Source organism: Mesoplodon densirostris, chromosome 10 (genome assembly GCF_025265405.1).
Source record: "Mesoplodon densirostris isolate mMesDen1 chromosome 10, mMesDen1 primary haplotype, whole genome shotgun sequence".
In the NCBI taxonomy this organism is placed as follows: domain Eukaryota; kingdom Metazoa; phylum Chordata; class Mammalia; order Artiodactyla; family Ziphiidae; genus Mesoplodon; species Mesoplodon densirostris.
In genome coordinates, this window is record NC_082670.1 from 92,100,299 (window position 1) to 92,112,888 (window position 12,590).

Below are 12,590 nucleotides of genomic sequence, written 5' to 3' on the forward strand. Positions count from 1 at the left end.
TACTTATTCTTGGGGAACTCTTTACTAGAGTATACCTCTCTCCTGAGGAAGCCCCCTTTTTTTTCCCCCTGGAGACCCTCAGTCACTGGTCATGAAAGATGCACACGAATAATTCCTGCCTTATTATTTCAACATAGGAAAATGGCCATTTTGCCCCTTAGAATTAACCAGCAACCCATATATATGCCTTCCTCTGCCTCTTGTCCTACAGATTTGCTGCCACACCTGTTACCTCCAGAGATTTCTAGAAGCTGGTTAGGTTCACAGGCAACTGAACCTCTTCTTTCAATCTCTGAAATCTTACTGCCTTTCCCCCACCCCTGCTCCACCCCAGGAGCCAGCGGGGTGCACCAGGCCTCCCAGGGTGGCCACCGCCAATGTGCAAGTCATCAGGCCCCCCATCTTCTGTCCCTGATTCTCAGAGGCTGTGTGCCCTGTGAAACCTCTGAGACTAGAAAGCCACGTGCCCCCGACCCCCGCCCGGCTTCTGCCAACCTCTTCAGAGCAAAGGTGTGAGGGGGCTGTTAGCCACAGGTCATTAGCGGAGGCTGAGCTGACACAGCGCCAGGGCGATCCCCTCACAGTGGGCATCCCTCAGCCTTTTGTTTTCATGCCGCTTCAAGGAGCAAATTGATTTCAAATACACACTTTAGAGCCTCTTGTTCACCCCATCATCTCTCCACTTAAGGCAAAAGGCTCAGGGGCTCGTCTTCACTCTGAGGAAACCATGGGGGTGCCCTGGGCGGCTCTGGGTGGGGAGAGGTGCCAGCAGCGCTGGAGACAGATGGGCGCTGGGCTCGTCGATGAATAATTCACACCCCGAGAGCCCTGCTGATACTTGGCGTTGAAGAAGGATTCTTTCTGAGCCTGGCCGATGTGCAGATGCGGGGGGTGGGGGGGTTCTCGCAGGCAGAGGCCCGGACAAGCCTGGGAGAAGGAAGAAAGAGGCGCGGCTGGAGCTGCATCCACTGACTGCTTCAGGACACGAATCAGGCATCTCCGGCAGCTAACTCCCAAGCTGCTCTCCCAGGCAGGGCGGCCAGGGCTGAGTTCTTAACAACACTGCAGGCCACTAGATCTGGCTCCTGGAGGGCTGTTGAGTGAGATGAGGGTGGATCTTTCCCCTCCTCCATGCAAAGCTTTGCTCCTGGATCCCCCTCCACCCCCTGGTCCCAACCAGCCCTTGGGAAGCCACTGTTAGTCACATGTGACGGAACTGCAGACTCACAGAAAGAGAGAACTCAATGCAACAAACACGTATGGAGTGCCTGTGATGTGCCAGGCACCGTTCTGGCGCAGGGGATACGGCATAAACAAAATGACCAAAACCCAACTTCTCAGGGAGCTTAAATTCCACTGCATGGACTCTCTGGAAACCAGTATGATCCAGTCTTCTCTGGTGGAAGAAAAAGTAAAAGGGATTGAGCTCCAACTGTGGCCCTAACGATGTGTCAGGAACTTTATATTTCTCCTTTGATTCTCCCTCAAGATGAAATGATCACCCCTACTCTAGAGACGAAGAAATCGAGGCCCAAGGAAGTTTGGTAAGATGCTCCAGGTCATAGAGCTAATGGGCAGTAAATCCTGATCTGTCTTCAAAGCAGGTGATGGGTGTCCTTCATGAAAGCTCCCCATTTCTCTAGCCCATATTATTAGTCTTCCTTTAAAATAAAACCAAGTTTAGTTGCTAATGCCAATATTTAATATCTTTGTGAGCCTGGGCAAGAGACTTGGTTTTGTCATCTGTAAAATGGGACTAATGGCACCCATATCCCTGAGTTGTAGTAAGGATTAGAGGAGATCAGGCTAGTAAAGCCCTTTGTCCAGAGACTGGCACTTGGTAAGTGTTCAATAAGTGTGAGCTGTCACTAATACTAGTAGTAGTATTTTTGTATTTGATATGAACAATCTCATATAGGGAGAAAATTATAAATTACACCTAGCAAATCACCCCTAATAAAAGAATAAAAACTAAGTCAGAGAGACTTTTATACTAAAAGTAAAAGCATACTGTCAGGCCTATAGAAGACATGTGCTGGGGAGCATTATGAATACAGCAGGTGTTCAATACACTGCGACCTTTTGACTCTGTCACAGCTTTAGGACGTAACTAAGAAAAATTCAAAATTGTTAGATGTGTATCTGACCACTCCATCCTAAAGACAGATCTGTGCTGGCCGTGATGACTGCAATGAACACTGCCCAGAATGGCTGTCAAGGGGCAGTGCCAGGCACGGTGCCTACCTGGGTGGCTCCTCTCACAATTCAGTAAGTGTCAGGGGCTCCATGCTTAGTACAGATATACCTCATTTTATTGTGATTTGCTTTAGTGCCATGGGTCCACCCCTGTGGGGGGACCGGAGTGTAGTGTCAGCCCTTCAGACAGTCAGGGACCGAGCACCATTATTATAGAGTGGGACAGGAATGGTTTCCCCGGGAGGATGCCAGACAGACCAAAAGACAGGTCTACTATCGCCCAGGAGCTCAGGTGATTATGGGAAGATGCTTCGTATGACAAGCTTTTAAAAATGTTCAGAAAAGAAGATGGGAGAAGGACTCCAAAAAGGATTACAAAAGGGCCACAGCTTTTGGAAAGACGATCCTGAAGCAGAACTCCACCATTCCTAATCTCAGGAATGATCAGGTAGTTCTAAGTCACTCCCCATCCTAGGAAAACAAGTATGACCCTGGCTGGCCCCTGTGACAACTACCAATGGGTTTTTTTGGGTTTTTTTTGAAAGCAGCCTCCATCCCCTTCCCCTTAATTGCCCTCCCAGACTGGCACACAGAAGCCTCACCCCTCTCACCCTAGCCTCTCTCAGACCCTCCCCCTAGGAGGGCCTGGAAAACCCCAGAAGCCCCGGGCCAGGCCCCCAAAATGCTACTGCATAAGTACCCATATCCCAATTCTCCTAAACCAGGGGTCAGCAAACTTTTTCTGAAAAGGGCTAATTGGTAAAATAGTCTAGGCTTTGCAGGCCAAGAGGCAAATTCAAGGCTATTACACAGGGAAACATACAATGAGATGTAACATATGACAAGAGAAAAAATTTTCTACAAGTTCTTTTCAATCATTTAAAAACATATATATATATATATATTTTTTTTTTCTTTTTTAAATTCTCAGTTTATGGGCCATACAGAAATAGGTGATGGGATGCATTTGGCCAGAGCGAGGTCTGGTTTGTGGACTCCTGCCCTAAACCATCCAAGGGGGAAGGAGCCATAAGTGAGCAGAACTTATATTGAAGGGAAGAGGGTGCTCTAGGATCAAAATCACAGCCACAGAGGGGGAAGGAGGAAGAAGGGAAGGTAACTGTAGGGGCAGAGAGGGAAAGAGAGAGTCAGAGAGGTTTGGAGGGGAAAGGTGACTCTTCGTTTGGGGGCAGGCAGAGACTATGATAAAAGAGTGATAGAGAACAAGAGAGTAAGAAACAGAGAGAGGGAGGGGGACGGATTTACAATATTTGTTGCGCCTTACAATGAAATTCACCAGGGACTATAATATTCAATTGCTTTTCACTTATTGTGTGTACTGGGTTCTCTCTCTCTCTCTCTCGTTCTCTCTCTCTCTCTCTCTCTCTCCCTCCTCCCCCCGCCCCCCGCCCCCAAGTCTGGGCCCACAGGGGCCTGTAATTTCTATGGGTTGCTTTTCCAGTCCGCTGGGGTGGCTAACTCGCCCCCCTCTCTGTCCCAGCCATCAGAGCAATCTGGTTCCCTCACCCATCACATCCCTCCACCTGGGACACGCTCCTCCCACCCCACCCTCCGCCTGCTTAACCAACTCCCGTTTATCCTTTCTTCCGCAATGTTCCTTGACTCCCACTGAGTCCTCGGCTCCCGCTGCGCGGTGTCCTCCCCCGGGAAAGCCTGAGCGCCTCTCCGCTTCCTCGCTTTGAAATGGGCCCACCCCTGTTGAAAACCAGGCAACGGAGAAGAAAGCACTTTGAAAACTGTAAAGCTCATATTGGCGTTTGGTTCCAAAAAGAGCCTACTTCTGATCGTCCCCTCTATGCCTTCCACCCCAGGTGGTACTTCCATGGGCCCCTGGAGCCAGGTCTCCACACACGGAGAAATAACGTTATTGGGAGGGGAATGAAATACGCTTGTGATTTAAGGATCTGCTTCAGGCCAAACAATGTAGTCGGCTTTGGGGGTGGGAGCGGGCGCTCTGACTTCTCCATTACAGCCTCCCGGTGTTCCAGGTGATTATCTTTACATATCAGGAAATTCTGAGCGCGCCCACCCCCAATTAAAGACGCAGATGTCTGCCCTCCCCGGCAGCTCCCAGCCTGCCACCTTCTCGATCTCGGCTCCGAGCTCCATCTGAACCTGCCTCCTATAATTCTTAACTAAAACAGGCCCCTTCGTCGACTGTAATTAAGCATATACTCAGCCGCGGCGAGCTTGGCATCTGCACCTGCCGCTGGGATCCCCTTTCTCCCGGCACCTGCGCTCCACCGCCCTCCTGCCCCGCCCCCGCCCTCACGCACGCGCAGTCGCGCAGCCCCGCCCGCGCCCCCTCGCCCGCCTCCCGGTGGCGCCGGAGGAACAGATGGAGCGGAGCGATCATCCTCTTCATTCTGCCAGAAGGGCCCCGTTGCTCTGGGGGGAGTTCTGCGGTTGTAAGACACATAATTAGACACTTCAATGGACAATGCGGCGGATTAGAGGGGGTGGGGCTCCCGTCACGGAGGACGGGCGTCCTTATTGATGTGCAGCCCTCACACCCGCGCCCAGCCCGGAGGGAGCAGGGGCCAAGCGAGCGCATCCCGGGTGGCGGACCGCCCGCCTGCTCCCGCGCTTTGAATTCCCGGCCCTCTTAAGCGACGTCTGACTTTTCATTTTTCTTTTAAAATACCGTGCCAGGACGAGTTATGCGCAAAGGATGACAGGCATGTTGACGGCTCACCTGTCAAGTCCCCAAGCTCCGCGGGTCAGTGGGTCCCGCAGCCTGCGCGGTAGACAGACAGTGACGAGCTCCACCGACAGCCCTCGTCCCCCTGGTGTGAAGGAGTCAAGAAAAGCCCTCTGGGGCCTCCCTGGTGGCGCAGTGGTTGAGAGTCCGCCTGCCGATGCAGGGGATACGGGTTCGTGCCCCGGTCTGGGAGGATCCCATATGCCGCGGAGCGGCTGGGCCCGTGAGCCATGGCCGGTGGGCCTGCGCGTCCGGAGCCTGTGCTCCGCAACGGGAGAGGCCACAACAGTGAGAGGCCCACATACCGCAAAAAGGAAAAAAAAAAAAAAAAAGAAAAGCCCTCTGGAGTGGACACACGCTGGGACTCAGCCTCTCCTCCCACGAGAGGCCGGGTGACCTTGAGTGACTCAGGCCACCTCACCAGGCTCCTCGAGGACAGCATCTAAGGTAAAGAGCCCGGGCTGCAGAGAGGTGAAGATCCGATTTGGAATCCAAGGCTTGCCCCTTGCTGCCTGGGTGACATCAGGCAATCTACCTAGCCTGGGACCCTGGTCTCCTCTTTTGTATAGTGATGGGGATCGTCTCTGCCCCTCAGGCACTGTGGGACTCAGTACGTTTGAGCTGAGCTCCTTTGTGAAATTAGAGGTTCACTTGGAAAACCAGGGTATGTCAAGGGGGTCCTGTGGGAAGCAGAAGCCAAGAGAGAATTACAGGTGCATCCTCTGTGAAGGATAAAGAGGAGAGCAGACAAGAGTAGGAGGAGACGGCCTCAAGCAGAGAGAGGACTGACGTGTGAAAGAAAGGAGGCAAGGAAGATCTGGTGGAGAGCCCCACAGGGTCCTCAGCCTGAGAAAGTCTCAGAGCTGTGAAGGGAGTCCCACGCTGGGTAGCAATGGCCCAGCACTAGCACCTGGGAACAGCCTGGGGAACATGTGGCCCCCGCATGAACGCCGTGCTGGATCAGGAAATGAAGCTGTGGCGGCCTGTAGCTGTCGGCTTGCCACATTCCCCAGCAGGTTTTCCCTGGACTGCGGGCTGAGCTGACACTCCTCTGCCTATCCTGCTCCAGGGCTGGCCACCTGACTGAGAAAAAGCCAGCCAGCACATCTCATTGGCCAACCGTGAATGATTGAGCGTGTCCCTAAACTGATCCAATCAGAGTGAACCTGAAGACACGTGCTGTGGATGCTGGAACACAAATACTCTCTTTTTTGGATGGATGTTAAGAAGAAAGTAGGTAGCTGCAGGGGCTGCTGGGAGCCGCCTTGGGATGTGAGAGGTGTCCAAACTAGGATGAAGTCAACATTGAGGATGGTAGAGCAGCAAACCACAAGAAACAGGGCTTTGGTCACAAAGTCAGCAGCTGGGTTAAGCCTCTCCTGAAATCTATGCTATCACCGGACTTTCATCATGAACTAATAAACCCTCTTTACAGTTTGAAGCAGCTGTCTCAGGTTTCCTGTTACTTTAAGAAAGACCTCTGGGGTTTCCCTGGTGGTGCAGTGGTTGAGAGTCCGCCTGCCAATGCAGGGGACACGGATTCGTGCCCCGGTCCGGGAAGATCCCACATGCCACGGAGTGGCTGGGCCCATGAGCCATGGCTGCTGAGCCTGTGTGTCCGGAGCCTGTGCTCCACAACGGGAGAGGCCACAGCAGTGAGAGGCCCGTGTACGGCAAAAAAAAAAAAAAAAAAAACAACCTCTGATTTGACCAGCAATAAGGGAAACGGATGCTCTCTGATCTCAAAGAGTAAGCACAGGCATACAGTCAAGCCTAATGGAACTGGAATTGGTGAAAGGGTGGTGTAGGGATCCAAGGCTGCTCTAGGGTCCTCTTAACAGCTTTATGTGTCTGCATCCTTCTCCACCCAGCCACTCTCTTTTCCATGACCAGCTGGTGGTGTCTTCAGCCCTCTCTGCTGTATCTTTTCTCCACTGCATAGATCCTCCTAAACTCATATTTCTTTGCCTTCCTCTCTGAGTTTGCAAGACCAACTCTAGATCCCCTTCAATGCATCTCTCACCCTCAACATCTGCTGCCAAGGGCCTGATGCCCTCTACATTTCCCAGTGCAGATTTCTGAGAGCATGCATTTTTTTATGTCAAATAAAACTTTATGAAATTATTTTTCTTTGCAGTTCTTAACCAGCTGGGCATTCCACCACACAACTGTTGATTTCATCTATGATGTCATGAGGGTGACGGTCATCAACATTGCAGCCCACAGACTGGGCAGTCCCCAGGATCTTTTTAATGGTTCCAGAGAGTTCTCTAGCTAAAGACCGATGCAGCATCTGTCGGGCAATGCTGACAATCTCATCAAAAGTGATGTTTCCACTGTGCTTAATGTTGTTCTGCTTCTTTCTGTCTCTTGGTGGTTCCTTGATGGCTTTGATGATCAGGGCAGAAGCAGAAGGTACCACCTCAGTCTGGGCCTGTCTGTTCTGAATGGTCAGTTTCACTGTAATCCTCAGAGCCTTCCAATCACCAGTTGCCTTGGTGATGTCATCACCAGTGTTTTTTGGAGACACACCCAGGGGGCCGATCTTGGGGGCCAGGGCAGATGTCGCACTGACTTCCCTACCAGTGCACCTCAGGTACACGACTTTGATCTCGTTGGGGTGGAACTTAGGCGGCATGGTGGAGGCAGCTGGTGTAGATGAACCCAGATTTGGGAGGACCGAAGAAAGTCGCACCTTGACCTCCTCTGAGCCGAAAGCCGAAATCGAACAGGAATCTTATTATTCCACTTTTTGCCTGTTTAGACATCCCCCGAGACTCTGATTCCATTGTCTTCAGAGAAGACCGGGTATCAGTATTTCTCTAAAGTTTCTCAGATGATCCAAGGGTGTTGCCAAAATCGAGAATCCCTGGTTTTAATAAAGCATTCCAGACTAGCAGATTCCACCTTGGGTCAAGTTCAAGCCCGACCCAGTCAGCTAAGAACAGAGCTACCTGGTCTCAACATACCCAGAGCTGCCCCCTTCGGCGGGTCTATGCCTATAGAAGGATTGATGTGGAGACAGGCCCTGCTTGACACGCTTAGGACAAGACAGGCCTAGCACAGAACTTGGTACCATGCAGCGGCTCCACAGTGACGGATGTTATGAAAATCCTGTCTCTTCTCTAATTCAAGGGTGTTCTTTCTATAAAATACACCAGGCTGCAGTAATGCAACTGAGGAAAAGTTGCCAAGGAAGTACCTAGAGAATCTAGGTGCCCATGCTTGGCAAATACACTACACAGCAGGAAAACTGATTAATACAATTTACATTTGAGAGTCATCTCGTGTATTTCAATAAGACTACATCAATGTAGCTAGGAGAAGCCTTATTTTGGGAGGTTATTCAATGACTTATGAAAATATCCATGACCTCTTGTTAAGAGAAAAAAATGGATTTACTATTTATGTAGTGCATGATTCTAATTTTTTTTAGTGTGGGTATATATCTGTATACAAATACACAGAAAAAAGACTGGAACTACAGATGCCAAACAGTTAACTGCGATTCTAGGTGAGAGAGTTTTTCTTGTAGGTGTAAGTGTGTTGGATTTAGAGGACTATTATTCTGAAAGGTCCTTTTACATTTCTGATGCTGACACGTTTGTTTGGAAGCATGGTTTCAGTAGAATACGGCCTGGGTACATCCATGAACAAAATTAACCACTGGCAGCCTTGTACTCCTCCCTGCCCCCCACCCTCGTTTTCTTGTTTCTAATTTTAATTTTACAGAAGTCTGAATACAGAACTCTGGAACCCACTGCCCTAGGGGACAGCCTGGTAGGAATCTCTCTTCCTTGCTCCAATCCCTTCGGCTTTCCTTGGATTCCAGGCTCTTCCAGGAGGACCTGGCCCTGATTCAGTGGGAGTTCAGAGGAGGGAAATTATTTCCAGCCAGGGAGAATGAAGGGTGACCTCCTGGAGGAGGTGGCATTTGCATGGGCCAATCTGAGCAACTCACAGGGAGAAGAGAAAGCAGTGCACGAGCAAACAGGTGGAGGTGGGAAAACACAGCATGTACGGAAACAAAAACAGTAAATATGGAACTCTGTGCTGTAGGTGAGGCTCCACGGGAGGCCCTGGGTTGCAGCAGGACTCCTGTTTTCCAGGGGTCTCTGGGCTGGTGGTGAAACTGCTGGAGCTTCAGGCTAGATGGACTATAGGCAGGGCTCTCCAGTCGTTCAGCTGCTCCTTCCCCTGAAGGCTCACGCCAGCAAGAGGTGGGGAATGTCCCCCTGGAAAGAGCTTAAGAGACGATGGCCTACCACTTGGAATACCTAAAATACCAGAGGCAGAGCCTTCAGCATGTGGTCCCAGCTAGGACTGAGGCTCACGTGGCCAAATCACTGCTTCCAGCATTTTCAGGGGGGAAAGGAAAGCGGATCCACGTAGCAAGATTCTTCTGGGAGGTACATCCTTTCTGTTTGTTTTTTTTTCCAAGTGCTAAGGCATCTGCTCCCACATTCATCCTTTTCCTCCAGCTTATCTTTTCATGCCTTTGGAGAGCAGTCTTCCTTATCTAGGAAACAAATGGCCTCTGCAGCGAGTTCAAAACAGCCGAGTCATTTATCTGCTTGACATGTGTTTCCCTGTTTGTTTTCTCCAGCCTTGAGACAAGAGTTGTGTCAACTGTGGATGGCTGAGCCCCAGTCACTGGAGAGGCATGAATCAATTTCCAGCTGCATTTATCACTTGCGGCCTTAAATCAAGTCTAATCAATGCGTCCTTCATTTGGTATGGATTGAAACTATATATAACACACTTAGAAAATGGGCGGGAAAGGGAGCAGCCTCACGAACAAAAACTCCATCGGGGATTTAGATGGAATGATGTTAAGGAAAGATTTGCAATCTCTGATTTGCTTTCATGGAGACGCCTGACCAAACAGTCACAGAGATTTGTGTTTATGAAGCTTTAACTTCAATCTACCAGACATGCAATGACATTACATGACAGATCATTTTATACAAGAGGATGTCTGCATCTTCCAAGATTTTATAATTAATATATTCTGAAGAGTTGGTATATATATATATATATATATATATATATATATATATATATATATATATTTAAAGGGCAGTTATTTCTTCTGCCTCATTTATTTATTTTTTATTTTTGCTGTGTTGGGTCTTCGTTTCTGTGCGAGGGCTTTCTCTAGTTGTGGCGAGCGGGGGCCACTCTTCATCGCGGTGCGCGGGCCTCTCACTATCGCGGCCTCTCTTGTTGCGGAGCACAGGCCCCAGGCGCGCAGGCTCAGTAGTTGTGGCTCACGGGCCTAGTTGCCCCGCGGCATGTGGGATCCTCCCAGACCAGGGCTCGAACCCGTGTCCCCTGCATTAGCAGGCAGATTCTCAACCACTGCGCCACCAGGGAAGCCCCAAGAGTTGGTATATTTTTAATACAGCAGCAACTCTAAAGCTGCCTAGTTTCCTTCCTATATTGTCTTTCATTCATTTCCATTTCTTTTAGATGTATCTTTTGTCACCATTGACTATATGGGTCAATTTCTAGTTACAAGATAGAAAATAAAAATCTCCTTATAACAAAATAGATATCCAGGAGTTCCCTCTGATTTAGAAGAATTTTATAGTCTTATGGCTGAGAAAACTTGATCCTTTCTCTCATACGCCCAATTCTTGGTAACAGAATTTGATCCATGCAATCCAAAAGGATTTTTCACTAGCAGGTGTGAAAACCACCCCCCAGCTGTTCAACCAATTTAGAATGTGGTAGGGAGTAGCCCTATGTCATTTGTAAATTAATCCCGTGCCAGTGAAAGATGGTATCAGTGTAGTCCCTGGCACCTAAAACCCATCATGCCCACAGCGAGGCCCCGTGTCGCTCTTCAAGGATAATGGGAGAAGAGACAGAACACAGGTCAATGATAATGCCTGCCCAGAAGACGAGGCAATGCTGCGATTCACTGATGTACTTAGTATTTCTGTCTAATCTGCTGAACTGTGTAGACTTTTACCACGAGCACGCCTCAGAAGCGATTGACAGGGCTCTCATTTTCCAAGGGCTGGCTCTCCCAGAAACCTGTTGTCAGGTAGCTAAAAAGAGCCCTGTGCAGCACTGGGGAGTGTGACAATAATAATAAACTCTTATGCTGGTTTAATACTTTCCAGCTGATAAAGTGTTTTGAACATGCAGTCTCATCATCCTGTAAGATAAGCAAAAAAAAGCCATTGTATTCCCATTTCCAAGAGGAAGGGAGACGCTCAGAGGTTGGCGTACCTCCGAACTATGGCTCTGGGACTCAACGCCTTGTCTCCTCAGCCCCGAGGCCCTGGTTCTTGCCACTGAGCTGCAGCTAGGCAGCTGCTGAGGTCTCCCCTCTGTGCTTTCCCTAACTTTTCATTTTTTCTTCCATCACCCAGGGTTCTTGGGAAATGCATATGGTTATATTATAGGAAATCCCTCGAGTTGCCTGGCAAGTCATCTAGTTAAAAAAAATATTAAAGGCAGCACCCTCGGATGTGTTTTGGGTTACAGACATGGTACAGTGTTCTTAACTCATCTTAAACAAAGACAGGGTAATGCGATATTACAAAGCTTTAACTCTCTGTGAACAAAGAAAGGGTAAAAGTAACGCGGCAGACACGGAATCTAAAATTAAGGCGCTCACGCACATTGTTTTTAAAACTCATGAGAGTCGTTCAGCGAGTTCCTCTGCTTTGAGGATGTCCGGGAAGGATCATGTTTGCCCATCCTTTGAGGAAGAGAGTAACAGATTTTTCTACCCAAGACAATTCTCATCAAAGTAGATCCTGTTTAGATTCCTAAGTAAGGACAGAAGGTGGTGGAAGGAGAAATTTCCACGGCTTTAAACTTTTAGAGAAGAGTGGATTTGCTCAACTTGACGTCAGTAGAAGTAAATGAGGGGAATAATAGATAATGCATTTTCAAACTGGCCTCAGGTCATGTGCTACTGAGGAGAAATGCATTTTCAATGGTCACAGGGATTCTGAAGGTCTCTGGGGAGCCTGAGAAAAGTCTTGAACACATTCTAAGAAAGCTGTTATGGCGTTCAGGAGTTAACATGTGTGTCAAATAGCACAGTCACCCCAACTATCCTGTTAATACAAACTGGAATTTATAGTGGAAATACAAATACTTGCAACCTATACAGACCCAGAGTAAAAGGGATCATACCCTTTCCTGAAATAAAAATGCTACTGAGATTAATACATATCAGATTTCATTTCATTTCCTCCCTAAAGCAAATTGGTTTATTTCATTTGTTCATTCATTCAGCAAATATTTATGGAGCTCTGAGAATATGGGCACTGATGATTCAGTGGTAACAAGACACGACACAGACATCACTCCCTAGGAGCTTAGACTCAAGTAGGAAAATTCACATTTAAATTATTAATGGAGGCTTACGTTTCCAATCAGGATGGAGTAATAGGGACCAGATGAATTTTCCCTCCTGACATAACCAAACAAGAAAAACAGAAATAATACATGAAACCATGGTTTTCAAGACACTGGACATCAGGCAATGAAAGACAGTGATCCCGAGGGATGGAAAACAAACCCCAGGAGCAGTACGAGGGCCTCGCCTACTGCCCTGGAAGAATGTCAAGGCTGCACAGGGAGGGGTGACCCAGGCAGAACCCAATGGACTCCGGAGTTCAGGAGACAGAGCTGGGGGCTTGGGGAG

At 48.9% G+C, this 12,590-nt stretch overlaps 1 protein-coding gene across 1 annotated transcript; it reads right to left on the reverse strand.

Moving 5' to 3' along the window:
- Window positions 1–711: 711 nt before the first annotated feature.
- Window positions 712–7,588, reverse strand: LOC132497970 (large ribosomal subunit protein uL11-like). The gene is made up of 4 exons (XM_060111500.1): window positions 7,064–7,588; window positions 4,913–5,003; window positions 4,451–4,583; window positions 712–927 (listed from the first exon to the last, which is right to left on the reverse strand). Exons 1-4 carry the CDS (start codon window positions 7,554–7,556, stop codon window positions 712–714), a joined length of 933 nt encoding a protein of 310 aa, XP_059967483.1. The 5' UTR covers window positions 7,557–7,588.
- Between the last annotated feature and the right edge of the window lie 5,002 nt (window positions 7,589–12,590).

Excerpts from the sequence above, each read along its gene's own strand:
- LOC132497970 (XM_060111500.1), bottom strand. The coding sequence starts at position 7,556 with ATGCCGCCTAAGTTCCACCCCAACGAGATCAAAGTCGTGTACCTGAGG. Across the intron at positions 5,004-7,063 it reads TGTGGTGGAATGCCCAGCTG|GGGGACGAGGGCTGTCGGTG; the intron begins GTTAAGAACTGC and ends CCTTCACACCAG. Across the intron at positions 928-4,450 it reads AGGAGGGCGGTGGAGCGCAG|GCTTGTCCGGGCCTCTGCCT; the intron begins GTGCCGGGAGAA and ends TCCTTCTCCCAG.